The sequence below is a fragment of the Silene latifolia genome, chromosome Y, assembly GCF_048544455.1.
Source record: "Silene latifolia isolate original U9 population chromosome Y, ASM4854445v1, whole genome shotgun sequence".
Classification (NCBI taxonomy): Eukaryota; Viridiplantae; Streptophyta; class Magnoliopsida; order Caryophyllales; family Caryophyllaceae; genus Silene; species Silene latifolia.
In genome coordinates, this window is record NC_133538.1 from 329,961,337 (window position 1) to 329,977,046 (window position 15,710).

Sequence of the window (15,710 nt, forward strand, 5' to 3'; positions counted from 1 at the left end):
CACCTATGTGTTTTACATTCAAGCTTGACAAAGATGAAAAAGGTAAAAGTGTAGATGAAAAGGTGTATCGAGGTATGATAGATTCACTTTTATATCTCACAGCTAGTCGTCCGGATATTCTTTATAGTGTATGTTTGTGTGCCCGGTTCCAATAAAATCCCAAAGAATCACACTTAACAGTTGTAAAGCGTATTCTTCGATATTTGATTGGTACTCAGGACTTATATTTATTGTATCCTATGGACTATAATTTCATTCTCACGGGGTATTCAGATGCAGATTATGCAGGTTGCTCAGTTGAAACAAAGAGTACATATGGTATTGCCACCTTTGTAGGACCGTGTCTTATCTCTTGGGCTTCCAAGAAACAAAATACGGTTGCTCTATCTACTGCTGAGAGTGAATATGTCGCTGCTGCTCAATGCTGTGCTCAAATCCTATGGGTAAGACAACAGCTGCGGGATTACGGTATGATCATTAATTGTGTGAACCATTCTTTGTGATAACACTAGCGCAATTAATATTTCTAAAAATCCCGTTCAGACTCCAGGGCAAAACATATTGACATTCGTCATCATTTTCTTCGTGATAACGTAGAAAAAGAAAACATAAGCTTAAAATTTTGTAAAACAGAAGATCAGTTATCCGATATTTTTACTAAACCTTTGGCTAGAGAACAATTTGAGAAAATTCGGTTGGAATTGGGACTTTTTAATGATAGCTCGTAGTCTATTTTTTCCTAAAATCTATATCCCAATGATTGACTAATTTGGAGCAATCGTGATTATGTGTTTGCAATTTGTCCTAGGTCATTAAGGTTGAGGTGCAATCTTCTTACTCTAGTCGTTCTTGTGTCTCATATAGATTAGTAGCAAGTTGACCATTGTTGAATATTAATGTACATGTCTTATGCATATATCTTTATGGCAAAATAAAAATCTCTCTTAAATCCTTCCTAAACACGCCATCCAGCTGACCCACCTCATAAAACCTCACCTAATACCCTCATAACTCTCCATCTACCATAGCCCTCATAACTCTCCACCTAAAATCAAATAAACCACAAAAATCTATCATAAACCCTAACCTCTTCGACGGCAGCCATGGCCAAGAGGAAAACCCAATCCACCACCACCAAAGTAACCACCCCCAAAAACACCACCACCACCAGATCCAAAGCCGCCTTCACCAAAACCGCCAATAACACTCCTCCCTCCGACAATCCCGAAACTCCAATTGAACCCGACACCACCCCGTCACAAAAAAACGAAACCATACCCATCAACACCTCTCCCAAATCAAAAATCCCAACTTCAAAACCCAACCCTTCACCCTCCTTTGTATTCACTCGCTCGAAAAAATCGCATGCAATTGAAACTAAGCCGCCAGTCACAGAAGTCGAGGAGCCGTCTGCACCAGATTCAAGGAGCACCACACCCATAGTCACAAAAGCTACGAGAACTCGAAAGGGGGTAAGAAAAGGGATTATCATAAATGAACCCACTGAGTCTGAGAACCGAAAGGAAGATCTGGTTGTGTTGGGTAAAGGGAAAGGAAAAATTGTGGAGGAAGAGGATATTTGTGATGAAGATTGGGATGATGACAATAACGATGATGTGCTTAAAGATGATTTCAAAGCAAGGGCCGATCTTTAAAATGAAAGTGGGCTAAAGATGATTCGGATGATGATGTATCTGCTACTCTTTGCACCTCGGTTGATCAAGACCGAGTTATTGAAATTCTAAAAGGTGTGGGACTGTCAGAGACGGTGCTACAACAGTGCATTCGCCTAGTTGAGCATTCTATCCTTCCGGGTCGCTACTACCCGCAACATTGGCTACAATCTGAGCAAGCTTTTAATTTTTTCTTGGAAATTCTTAAAGCTCAAAACTGGGTTGGTATGTTTTCTGTTTATTCTGTGGTTTTTGTTCCCGAAATTATTCAATTCTACCAGTCTGTTACTGTGCATCCCTCTGGTGAATTTTTTATCGCGGTGGTAAATGGGAAATCGTTTATGGTCAGTACTGATGAGGTTGCCCAAATATTACATATTCCAAATACGGGTCTTGAGCTGTCCGATTCAAACGGGTGGCCTCCTATAGACGGTCTTGGTTCTCTGGTTGTCTTACGATCTTTTGACCCGTCTGCTACTATGGAAACCCGTATTCCTCCTAGTCGTTTGTATGGACCACATCAGTTCTTGTTTAATTGCATTCGTCGCACTATCTTACCCCGCACACACTCTCGCGGTTATTGCTCTATCCCCGATCTGTGGGTTCTGTTTTGCTTAACGACGGGGCGGCCTGTGAACTTGGCTTCTCTCATGTTCTTCCACATAAAGGAAGTTGCGGCCAAGGTACAGACGGGTGTGATCGTTGTCACTAAGCAGAAGTCGAGGAAGGTGACTCAGACTAAAAGAGAGCTCCCGTGTGGTATGTGGTTGTCCCACATCATGTGGCAGAAAAAAGTATTGCCTTCTGATGGATACTGTGTTTCTATGAAGGATTGTATGACGGATGGGTTGCTGGGTCAAATGCATCTTCGCATTGTTGATGATAAGCTGGTTGGGTTTAGTGGAGATGGCTATGCAGGGGCGGGTTGCAGTGCTAGTACCATTCGTGGTATCTCGTCTCAGTTTAGGGCTTTTCATGACATCTTGGCTGGTCGCTTGGGAACAATTGCAACTGACATCGAGCTTATCAAATCTGCCCTTACCCCACTCCTTGCCTTACCTGACCTTCTTGAGCGTTTTATAGCTCGTCTACCCCCTCCACCTTGATTTGTCCTGACCTCACCCTTTTATTTTGATTATGCTTTCTTATGCTAAGACTGTATGTTTAATACTCTGTCTCATGGTCGGTACTAGCTACGATGATGTCTATTTTGACTGTGTCCGGTAGTTTCATTGAGACCTCCTTGACTTCGGTACTCTGCGCTAACATTTTTTGATCGTCCCTCTCCTTTTGATGATGTCAAGAGGGGGAAATATTTAGGACTTCTAGTACTTAGTAGCTATCTGGACTTAGACTTTTGATTGTGACGATCTTTCTCACTGCGTTCTCATGAACTTTGGTTTAGTTATTTTACTGATTGTGTTGTTTCCTACTTCTATTGTTATTGTTGTCTTGGATTTTTTTGAATGTTTGCAGAAGTATTCCATTATTGAGGGGGAACTTTTTTAGGGACTTGCCATCTTCAAAGGGGGAATTTGTTGCATCTATTTTATTGATGATGACAAGTCCTTCACTTTTATGTATCCCTCTAAATTAATGGTGTGTGCTAGACCTGTGTCTGACAGGTCCAAAAGTATTTCATATTTGCTCGGAAATGAAGACGGGTAGAGCGTTGGATGAGTCTTGGTTCGTGTCTAGAAAAATTGTAAGAATATATATCTTGTGCTTATTCTTATTCGGTCCAATAAATCACGGCTTATCTTTTTAGACAAAATAATTTCAAGATAAAATATTTTTTCTAAATAATTATTTTGAAAAAATTCAATCCGTTGGAATTTCCTCAATTTTCTCTAAATAATATCTTAACTTTTTTGAGGAGTTCGTGTCTTTGAAGGCAACTAAAATATCATAGTCAAAGATTCTGTTTAAAGTTGGTTGCTTGATTAAAAAGATTTGATTTGGTCAATATCTGAAAATATATAAGATGGACAAATCTTGGTTGCAAGAGTGCGCAGCATATACGGAGAGTTAAAAAAATCCAAAAGGTTTTAACGCAAAGTCAACTTTGTCGAACTGGTTTTTAAATCGTCTTTTGCAAATTTGGTGAAAACATTCCTTTCTATTTTTATTTGCAAAGTTTATTTCAAAAGCCGTGAGTTTTGGATTGTTCTTGAATACACAAGTTCTTATATTCATAAGGATTTTTTTGTTCTCCATTGTTCCAATTGTTGAACCATATAAGGAGACAATTTGTGTTGTAATTTTCTCTTTTTGTGAGAGAGCGTTTATTGGGGTACGAGGTTGTACTCGAGTCGCACGATCGGGGTTGATCGTGGGGGCTTTCTTTGTAATCGAGTTTGGTTATAAAGGAAATATTAATAAGAGAGAGGGTGGACGTAGACCTTTAGAAAGTAGGTCGAACCGCGTTAAAAATCGTGTGTCTCTTGCTTTCTTTTATTTCGTTTGCTCTTGTTTTTAGTTGTTTTCCTTTTTGGGTTCACGTATTTACTCAAACGAACAATACAGCACAACTCTAATTGTTTGAACAGTCACCGAGACTGTTCAATTAGCCTGTGTATTATTTCAGAAGGAAATTCGTGAACGACCTAGTGCTTTAATTTTGCTTTAATTTAAAAAGGGTACTTAATTCATCCCCTCCCCCTCTTAAGTACCGGATCGATAAACTCAACAATTCTTGTGCAAAAAATGCGCGGGTCGTAAAAATAGGCGTCATGACAATAAAAATAAGTCTATGATTAGAGATTCGACGTACATATAATTTAAGTATGTTAATAATACGAATATAGTTAGACGTAATATTTTCAAGTGACGATAAAATAATATGATGCATAAATAATAATAATAATAATAATAATAATAATAATAATAATAATAATAATAATAATAATAATAATAATAATAATAATAATAATAATAATAATAATAATAATAATAATAATAATAATAATAATAATAATAATAATAATAATAATAATAATAACAATAATAATAATAATAATAATAATAATAATAATAATAATAATAACATTGTTACAAATTTTAGCTCGTGGAGATGTAAATACACGGGATTTAATATTTGAATACAATAAGAATACACATATTAAAGCTCTTCATCCGACTTAACCCATAAAATTATATTTAAAAAAGGGTTATTTCATATGAATAATCCAACCTATCACCCATCTTCTGTAAATAATCCCAACTACATTTAACCTCATATTAATCCCAACTTTCGATACTGTATTCTTATAATACACCCATTAAATTTCCACCTGTTATATCAGGTTAAAAGTGACTGGCTCTTTCTATCTCCCCTTTCTCCTTCCCTTACCAGTTACCGCAATCCCCTTCTACAATAATTCCATTACAACACCTCCCTCCATTGACACCACCTCACACCATCAAACCCCATGTCTTCTCCGGCTGCCGTGAATCACTCCACCTCCATGCTCCGGGCCAGATTCGTCTTACCTTTCCGTCGTTGCACTCACTCCATATCTCACCTAAATCACCAGGCGCCACCACTTCAGCCTCCGTCACCTTGATGTGACTCTAAAGCATCCACTTTCACCACCATGAAATGTGTCACCTATTCTCTCTCCCTGATGTCGCCGGCGTGGCCCCCAGCAGTGTGGCTCAGTCCACCTGATTGATGTTGTGAGGTCTTGTAGTGATCGGATCTGACCGCGTCTGTGGTGGCCACATGTAATGTCGGCGGCCATGACCTGGTTGCTAAAGATACATTTGATTATTCCCAGGCAAATCACGGTTACTTATCTCCTCCTCAATTTGTTGATTGTGTTAGATAGATTTATTAGCATTGATTTTCATCACTTGCATTGTTCCCAATCCCAGGCAAATTACGGTGACTTGCCTTCTTACTTGTTTATGACTAGAGGAGGTGTACGGATGTCATTGAGAGGGACATGATTAACGATATACAATGATTATTCATGATGGTTGGAAAAGTAGGGATGTTCACAAGGATGATGGGAGTAGTATGAGTGATGACTGATGACTGATTTTGAGAGGGAGGTGTTTAGAGTAACAGTTGGAGATGACCAGTTATCAGGTTGCAAGTCACCAAGTCTATTTTGAGAATAGGATACACAAAGTTGGGATTAATATGGGATTAAATGTAATTGAGATTATTTTGAGAAGATGGGTAATAGGTTGGATTATTCCTATAAAATAACCCTTTAAAAAAATAGGTTAAAGCCCAATCATCTACTTCATATTAAGGGGGTGTTTGGTAAATGGCGGATTGAAAAATTTTCAGCATATTCAAGGCTTTTAGCATGTTTGACTCACCAATCTACTATTTTGAGTGTTTGGTAAATGGCATATTGAAATAGTAGATTGGAGCTCAATCTACTGCTTTTCAATATGCTGCTCTACCCAGCATATTCACATTAGTAGATTGTGAAATATGAATCCGTCAACAATCTACACATAGATACAACATTCTATTAACCAAAATCTGCTAATTACCAAACATTTCTACTAAATCTGCTAATTGAAATATACTAGCCAAACCTGTTAATCCAATCTGTCATTTATAATCTACTTGACCAATCTGCTTCTGCTAATATCAATCTGCTGATTACCAAATAGGGCCTGAAGTTCTTCATAAATAGGTACACATTAAACTATTTCCAACCCTATCTAACTCCACAAATACTATCCTACAACTAGTTGTATAATAGCTATGTACAACCGCGTCAAAGTTATCGAGCTCTCACACAAAGTTGTTGAGTTATTTTAAAAGTTATTGAGCTATTTTACGAACTTATTGAGCTTAATAATTATTCTGTTAAGCTCAACAACTTTGTAACATAACTCGATAATTTTGTTAATAGAGCTCGACAACTTTGTAACAAAGCTCCACAACACTAAATAAGTTGTATATACAACTGGTTGTATAATACATTAACTGATCTAACTCTTCAGAAATCAGGTTGCTATCATTTACTCTTTTATTTCTACCAAAATTAGAATTCTAATTCCTTCCTCAGTTGAATCACATCTCTTTCATTCGTCATTCGCCTTCCTTGTTCACTAACACTCAACCGCTTCTTGTTCACTTGCAGATTAATTTCTCCATCCAATATCTCTCATGCAAAAACCCCATTAATTATTTTTGATTTTTTTATTCTGATTTTGAATCATCTCATATCATTTTTTTTTTAGAAAATTTTCAAATCTACTATATTGATTATGTTAACTCTCATCAATTTTTTTTTTATAAACTACAAAAATTAAAAATAATACTCGACTTTAATCATCTCATATCAATTTTTTTCCGAAAATTTTCAGATCTACTATATTGATTATGTTAACTCTCATCAAACTAATTTTTTTAATAAAATACAGAAATTAAAGATTATACTCGTATAATTCTTTTTTTTATAAATTGGTGTAATTGTAATTTTTTGAATCAAGAGGATGAATTTTTGAATAAATTGTGTAATTGTAATTTTTTAAAGATTATAAGAACTGATTTTGTAATTTTTTTCCCCGAAAAAAATAGGGTAGAAGTCAAAAAGAATTGTTTTTTGAAGTTTTTATTAATTTTTTGGTAATTGTAATTTTTATTTTGTAATTTATTAATTTGTATTTATATAATGTATAGTTTGTAATTGTATAATGTATAGTTTGGTGTGAATATTTAATCATTAATTAAATAAGAGTAAGAGAAGAATAGGAGTGTAATTAAATCAACTAAAGATAGTGGGGTCCCTACATTGCAAGAAAAAAAAAAAAAATCCATTCCAAAATATCAGGAACCTATAGGAAGAAGCTAAATGTTTTACTCCCTCCATTCAACTCCACTTTACAAGTATTCTATTTCCGTCCATTCAACTCCACTTTACAGGTTTCCTTATTTGGACGTGTAAAAGACCTTTTTATCCTTATTGAAAATCTATATTTACAAAAAATGTCATTCATACCCCACACAAATCCACCATAAAACTCACCTTTATATTTTTTTAGTATCTTTAACCCCACCATTCTCTTTCCCTATGTACTTTTAATAGTTTTTTTAATCCGTTTTTTAATACCCGCGCAAAAAGCATAGTTGCAAAGTGGAGTTGAATGGAGGGAGTAGCTTTTATAGAAAGGGACAAGTTCAATGGTTGAACAATTATCGACTAGCCTAACTTTGCCACATTAGATTTTAAGCTACAATAATTTTAAGATACAAATTACTCCAATGGTTTAGCCAATGTTAGTAGCTTAGATGAAAACCACATATCATATTTTCTTATTTATTTAAGTGAACACTATTTTCCTATTGGTTGCTTTATTTTTGTGGGCCAACTTAAGCTAGTAGCTTCATAAAGCTACTAGACCAAACTAAGCTAGTATAAATGGAAGCCTCCAATGGTTGAGCTACTAGCTTGTAATTTTTCGAAATTGCAAGCAAGTCCTCAAACCAAACGATTGGATTAAGGGAATGTTAACATAGCGGTTAATTTCGTTAAGTTTTAGGTGAGAAGGGTAATAAATGGAAAATTAATGAAAAAATGTATCTGAAAGAGTAAAATTCGTATGTGAAAAAGTAATTCCGAATATTTATTTGGTGACGTTTATAAGCTTCTAACGTCTCACATCGATTTAAATAATGTTATAAAGGATGTGTTACTTTTTTTGTTGACTAAAAGTAGGTTTTAATAAGAGTTAATTAACAATTACTCACCCTTACATACCAGTTTTCTAAAATAATTCACTTTTATAAAAAAATTTCGTCTGTTTTTGAACTTACTATCCATTGTAACTTATTATCCATTGACATAATAAGTTCAAAAAACAGACGGAATAAATTTTTGATAAAAGTGTATTTTGAAGGAGTAATTTTAAAAAAAAATAAAAAAATAAAGAGGGAGTTATTTTAGAAACACAAAATCTCACCTTAGACGGACACTATTCGTCTAAACTTGTAGACGGGTTAAATATGTCAAACAAGTGGGATGATGGGATTGTCTTATTATGTCTATTATGAAAGTGGTGATATATTTGACCCGTTTACATCTTTAGACGGATGCCCGTCTATAATGAGACTAATTATTTTTAAAAACTGGTATGTAAAAGAAAGTGATTGCTAATTGGCACGTATTAAATTTACAATTGCAATAGGTCTTGGTATAGACGGGTGGGGCGAACAGACGGGTAAAGACCTCTAATAAAATGGGTAGGGGGACAAGGTGGGGCACCCCCATGTGCTTCCCACTTTATGGCAAATGAGTATTTTGTGAGGGAAAGTGATATCCGTCTATACGTATAAACGGATAGTGTACGTCTATAATGAGAATTTGTGTTACAATTGATGGGCTTGGTGATCGATTGTGGCACAAATACTTGTATAGTGTCACCAAAATAATGTATGAGACCATCTTAAAACAATATCGTAAGATTATTTTGCCTAAAGCACGTAATAATAATTTAAGAGATAATAACAGTAAAACACAAATTCTTACTTGTGACGGTCACAAGTTATGACAGCTCTCACAAGTTACAGTCGATAAATAATGTTAAAAGGAAAAGGAACTCTACGCCACAAGCTAGTAACCGTCATAAGAAAAACTCGTTAATTATGAGACATGGTAACCGACTAACCGCATCATAAAAACTCATGTAATTGATTTTAACATGGTTTACTTTATACAACTGATTTCTATTCTATCACCAAGTCCTAACTAAACTAGCAATCAGCAGTGCCGTCAATGCTTCGAGCCGGTGAAACAAGACCCAAACACCGTTATAAAAAAAAAAAAAAAAAAAAAAAAAAAAAAAAAAAGACTTGAAACAAACTAGTGGTTTCTTTGCGGTCGGCTGACACGATTTTCTAGAGGTCAAGTCGTTGATTGAGATGATATTTGTTGCGAAATCAGGAGAAGGGCGGGATAATAAATGGCTGCATTGTTGTAGGGAATCGCATCATGGAAGCAGGTATAGGATTCTGGAGTCGAGCTAACATCATGAACCCCTTTGATCGACGTTGTTTCCTTAAACTATGAGGCCGCCTGGCTGCGTATGAATACATATTGTGCTCGTCCTTAACAGCTTCAACAACCATACTCGTCTTAGCTTCAACAACAATACTTGTCTTTCTCTTCATTATGGGATCGACAGCAATGGCGGAGGCGAGAAAATCAATTGAAAAGATATAGCAAGGCTACCGCCAAACTTCTAAAAAGTTTCGATATTTAAAAAAAATTACGGAAATTTTCTAATTTTTGGCGTCCATCTATGAATATATAACAACAGCTGAGTGTATAATAAACTCGATGGAATTTGGAAATCTTATAATCATTGAATTGTTATTTATTTTTATTTTAATTGTTATCTATTTCTATTATATTTTTGGCAACCTTTTGTGGATCATAGTGGGGCTATGTGATTTGACAGAGGGAGTATATTTAGGTAAAATTCTATCCAGAGTTACCGGATGAATCCTAAAGACACTAAAAATTTCTACTCTCCTATTGATATTAGAGGGTCTATTAACTACCCTATATTTTTAATCACGCAATAGGGAACAAGACCGAGAAAAAGGAATTAATTTCCAATATAGAGCTGCTAAATAGAATTAATAATCAAAACACACTAGCAAAGCATGAAACAAAATTGGAAACAGCCTCTCACTGAGACAAACATATGCTGAATTCTCGACATAATATATAGGGTAGTCATAACGCCACTGGGAAATATACTATTGTACATCGCCTGAAAAACACCATAAAAAAGCTAACCCGGTCGAAATAAGAATGCTCTAACATCGTTGAGTATCAGAGTACCGTTATTTACTGCTTGTAAAGTGAATACCAGCCTGGTTAAATATTGAGAGTAGATGTATGAACTCATTTTGAGTGAGTTTGGAGGATCTCTTGTCAGCATAATCATACTTCTTCAGCACACCCACAAGTTTACTTTTAAAACTCGAATCATCTGCTTCGTCATCCGAAGCTTCTACCTCCATTTCATCGTCACCCTCTTTTCCGCCATCAACCTCCATAACCTCGTCCCCATTTTGATCTATAAATAGGATTTTATCAACGTTTTCGTCGACTAAGTCAGAGATATCAATAGTCACAGTATCGTCGTCTTCATTCTTGAATTGCCCTAATGATTCCAATGTCTTGTAATTCTTTTCTAGAGCTGCAACAACTTTCTTCTGCGCAAATATTGAACCGAGAGTTTTGTTCTTCCTGCTAAAACATAGTGATAGCATTCCATTCCACTCCTTGAGTTTACCCGCCGGAATAGGAAGAGGTCTTCTAGGTTCGATACGAACCACAGAGGAGTCAACCTTAGGTGGAGGTCTAAAATTATTCTTCCCGACTTTGAGGAGATGATTAACACGAGTAAGGAGTTGAGTGTTAACAGATAAACGACAGTACAGTTTGTCACCGGGTTGAGCAACTAGCCTCATGGCAAACTCCCTTTGGAACATTATGATAGCGCATCTAAAGTTCTGCCTCTGGTTGACATCTAGCAACTTGAACACTAGTGGAGACGAGATTTGGTAAGGGATGTTGGCTACGCAAATATCAAAATATGGGAGATCACACTTAAGGACATCGCCCTGGATAACCTGCAGATCATGATGGATGAAGCAGTTGATCAGCAAACTATAAGAGACGATATGCATAGCTTGTAATCTTGAAACAAAATTAATTAAAAATGACCTTTAAATGTCAAGCTATCATCTATTTCTTCGCTAGTACAGTGGAATATGCATCGGAGATTCTATCCCAATGTTTAAACCTTATCAAAAGCTAAATATTGTAATGTATTACTCCGTATTCAGAGCTAAATACTTTTACTAAACAATAGTGGACCTGAAACATGCTGGTTGATACCTATCAAACCATTTAACATGCTACTCCCTTCAATTAAGTCAATATGCCCCATTTAACTTTTTAAGAGGAGAAAACAGTCTGATTGGACATAACTCGCTGAGATAAATGCAGTAATTTTCTGGCAAAAAATGGTATTTTTGTTCAAATTCGTCCCCAAGCGACTCAAATTGCATGACTGCAAAACCCCGTCAATTGCATTACATTGATGGTTTTTACAATGGCACTGTCATGAAAGAGAGCTGCTAACACTACCACTAGTGAAACGCACTCCATATAGCTTTCACAATCCAAAGTCTAAAATCAAAGACACAGAGATCATCATAGACATATGCTGACTTTGTAATACTCTAAACGACACGAAAGCTGAGGTCTTTCTGCAGGTTCAAAACACCTCTCTGCTCTTACACTAGCTTAGTAGTTAAGACTCACATAAAATAAAATAAAAAATAAAAAAAAATCACACATAATGTCACTAATTATACATCACAGCCCAATGCATACCCTACTCAAGTTTTAATCAACAGCAAATAAAACTTTCCGAATTTTCAACAAGCTATACAAGTTAAGTTCCAAAAAACTCCGCTTAACAATAATCACAATAAACAACAATCAAGTTCTTCAATTATCCAAACGCAACAAGCTACACTATATCAAATAAGAACTACCGGCAGAACTACCAGCGTTGAAAATAAGGGGGACTAACACGAGCGATTGCCTCCTAAACAATTGAAAATTTTCGAAACTTCCAGCTAAAGCTATCCCTTTTTTCCTAGCTCACTTTATCCCATTACTAGTTTGTGCCCCTGACAATTTTGAGCAAGCACTGTCTCACATTAAATTAGGGAGCAAGTCTCCTATAATGTGAGAGGTCTCACCCTAACATTATTGTGAATACGTCTCACACGAGATAAGTGGACAATATTAGCAAGCATAACTATAAATCCCGGTTCTGTATCACATTAACATTAATGGCAAGCAATCGTCTATTCTATGGTAGTACAGTTGAATGTGAATCACAGATGTTATCATAGTGTTAAAGCTTCTCAAAAGCTAAATACTGTAATGTTGTAGTATTAAGAACTAAATACTTTTCCGAAACGATAGTGGGTGTGAAGCATGCTAGTTTTTTTTAGACAAACGTGAAGCATGCTAGTCAATACCTATACAACCATTTAACAGGCTACTCCCTCCATCTAAGTGAATAAGCCCAACGCTACTTTTTTTAAAGGAGAAAACAGTCAAAAGGGGGCATAACTCACTGAGATAGATGTCTAACTTTTCTGTTACAAACTCGTATTTTTGTTCAAAGTCCTCCTCAAGCAAGTCTAATTGCACGACTGCAAAGCCTGTCAATTGCATTACATCTAATGTTTTACAATGACACTGTCATGAAAGCAAGCTGCTACACTACCACCAGCCAAACACGCTCCATATAGTTTTCCCAAATCCCAATCCAAACTCCAACATCAACGACTCGAGATCATCACACACATTTAGCAGCTTGGTATTACTCTAAACAACACGAAAGCTGAAGTCTTTCTGCAGGTACAAAACCACCTCTCCGCTCCCACACCAGCTTAGTAGTTCAGAGACTCATAAACAAAATCACACAAAATGTCGCTAATCATACATCACAAGTCACAACCCAATGCATACCCTACTCAAATCTTAATTGACACCAAACAAACCAACCCGAACTTTCGACAAGCCATACAAGTTAAGCTCCAAAAATCCCCTCTTCTTAACATATTCACAATAAACAACAATCAAGAAATTTAATTTTCCAAACACAGTAAACTAACCCTATACCAAAACATACAAACATCAAATTAAAAGTATCTGAGCTAAAAACAACTGGAGGCTAGCAGAGACGATCGCTCCCTAAACAATGAAAAAAATCGAGACTTTAGCTAAAACTATCGATTTTCTTTTCCTAACTTACTTTATCCTATCACTAATTCGCGCCTTTTAGCAATTTTGCGCAAGTCTCCTAAGATCCCATCTCATATTAAATTAGTTCGGGACAACAATTATTCATTATTGCAAAACCGTCTTAACATGAGAATCAGTGAACAATTCAGCAAACATAACTATAAATCAATCCCCTCCCTACATCCCAATCATTAGTATATCTTTAATTAAAATGATTGACGTAGGAAGTAAGGTCTTACCCTCACACATTATTGCAAGACCGTCTCGTACACGAATTAATAAACAATATTACTCTCTCCGTCCCATTCATTTTTTGACCTTTTATTATAAAAGGTAAACAAATGATCAAGACCAAGGGGAATTAATAAACAATATTACTACAATACTATCTCTCTCCTAATCATTTATTCACCTTTATAATAAAAAGTAAACAAATGATCAGGACAGAAGGAGTAATAGAAAACACAACTATAAATCCCAACTCCGACACCAAAAACAGTCAAACGAACCTGAAGACGATTAGAAAGAGGAGTGCCTTGAAAGCGACGTTGAAGTTCAAGAACCATACGAGAATCCAATTCAACAGCAACAACTTTTTTACCAGCTTCAATAAGTTTCTTAGTTAAATTACCAGTACCAGGACCAATCTCAAGAATAACATCAGTAGGTTTAATACCAGCTTTTTGAACAATTGATTCAACTAACATTGGATTTTTAAGAATATGTTGTCCTTTTGATTTGTGAAATGGTATTCCTCCTTGAAAATGGCTGCTACTTCCTCCTTTTGGTTTCTCTTTCCTTATCTTTCCTCCCGCCATTTTTGTAGGTTTGCGAAGGTTTTGAGATTTGGTTTCGACGGAGAGGAGTAGTTTGGGAGGAAGAAGAGGAAAAGAATGAGAGAGGGCTTTGGAGGGGGGATATTATAGGAGTCTTGTTTATTCGGTTACTATATTGGACTGAGTTGTGATTTCAGCCTGGCCCAAATAGGTTGTTTTCTCTATACAATAGTTTATATTTTCTTTTTTAATTGTTTCAGTCAATAGTTTACATTTTTTTTTTTTTTGAAAGAACCCAAAAAAGGTTTATACTATTTCATTCACATTCTTCTCAGCTAAAGCCATAATGTCATAAGGTACATCGTCTTACCACACCCTTCGTCCTAAAGACCACGGATAGTAATGAGCAACCGAGTGAGCTACCATATTGAAATAACGACGAGTAAAAGAAAAAACAACGGAATCAAAAAACGAACAAATAGAAAAAATATCCAAATAAACGAGATGAATGTCGCTTCGTCCTTCATTTCCCATCTTCAAATTTTCAACCACTTCCAAGCAATCACTCTCAATAATAATATTTCTCGCACCCATACTCCGAGCCTCCTGCACACCATGGAAAACCGCCATTGCTTCCGCATATTTCGGGGACCTCTCCTCCTTCTCTTGTATTGCTGTGCAGCAAGTAATTTGACCATAACTATTCCGACACACAACACCCCATCCAACCCCTTTACCCCTCATCAAACCCGCATCCACATTCACCTTTAATACACCATACATCGGCTTCTCCCATTGCTGCCTACGTCCACCTCCCTCACCCACCTCATCCACCCTATTCTCTATACCCACACCATACCTCCCCGTACCTCTTAAACTCCGTCCCTCAACTTCGTTCATCATTTCCCCCATCAACTCCCTCGTCCGGTTAACAACCCAGTCAGCACGCCATTCACCATCTTCAAAGATTGCTTTATTTCTACGCTCCCATATAGCCCAACATCCTACCATCAATGTAACACCCAGGATATATAGGAACGTTGTTGACCGATCTTGTTGACCAAACAGACCTTAGGGATGAATGGGGAGGGATCAGGCTTGTAACATGAGGTTTATAGGATTAGTTGCTCGACCTAGCTGAGGCTACTCGGCCGAGTATCACCCATACTCGACCGAGTAGAGCCTACTCGGCCGAGTACTCCTGTACTCGACCGAGTATGGCTGCTGTCGATACGTTAATATAAACGCAAGTTCGCGAGATTCATTTCATTTTCTGATTTCCTCGACAGTTCTCTTTCTCTAACCCTAGCCTATCTCCCTCCTCTATCACTCCATAGCTTCACACTTTAATGGAATTAGCCTAAACCTCCACCATGGGAATGACGGGATTCGCTGAGGAAGGATGACGTGGGTGGTGGTCGCCTATGTCGTCGTCGATGCGTAAT

At 36.5% G+C, this 15,710-nt stretch overlaps 2 protein-coding genes across 2 annotated transcripts; both read right to left on the minus strand.

Moving 5' to 3' along the window:
* Nucleotides 1-10,284: 10,284 nt before the first annotated feature.
* LOC141634308 (ribosomal RNA small subunit methyltransferase-like) lies at nucleotides 10,285-14,423 on the minus strand. Its single transcript, XM_074446532.1, has 2 exons — nucleotides 13,999-14,423; nucleotides 10,285-11,289 (listed from the first exon to the last, which is right to left on the minus strand). Exons 1-2 carry the CDS (start codon nucleotides 14,305-14,307, stop codon nucleotides 10,495-10,497), a joined length of 1,104 nt encoding a protein of 367 aa, XP_074302633.1. The 5' UTR covers nucleotides 14,308-14,423; the 3' UTR covers nucleotides 10,285-10,494.
* Nucleotides 14,424-14,631: 208 nt separating this feature from the next.
* LOC141631377 (uncharacterized) lies at nucleotides 14,632-15,276 on the minus strand. The gene has a single exon (XM_074444056.1). It carries the CDS (start codon nucleotides 15,274-15,276, stop codon nucleotides 14,632-14,634), a length of 645 nt encoding a protein of 214 aa, XP_074300157.1.
* Between the last annotated feature and the right edge of the window lie 434 nt (nucleotides 15,277-15,710).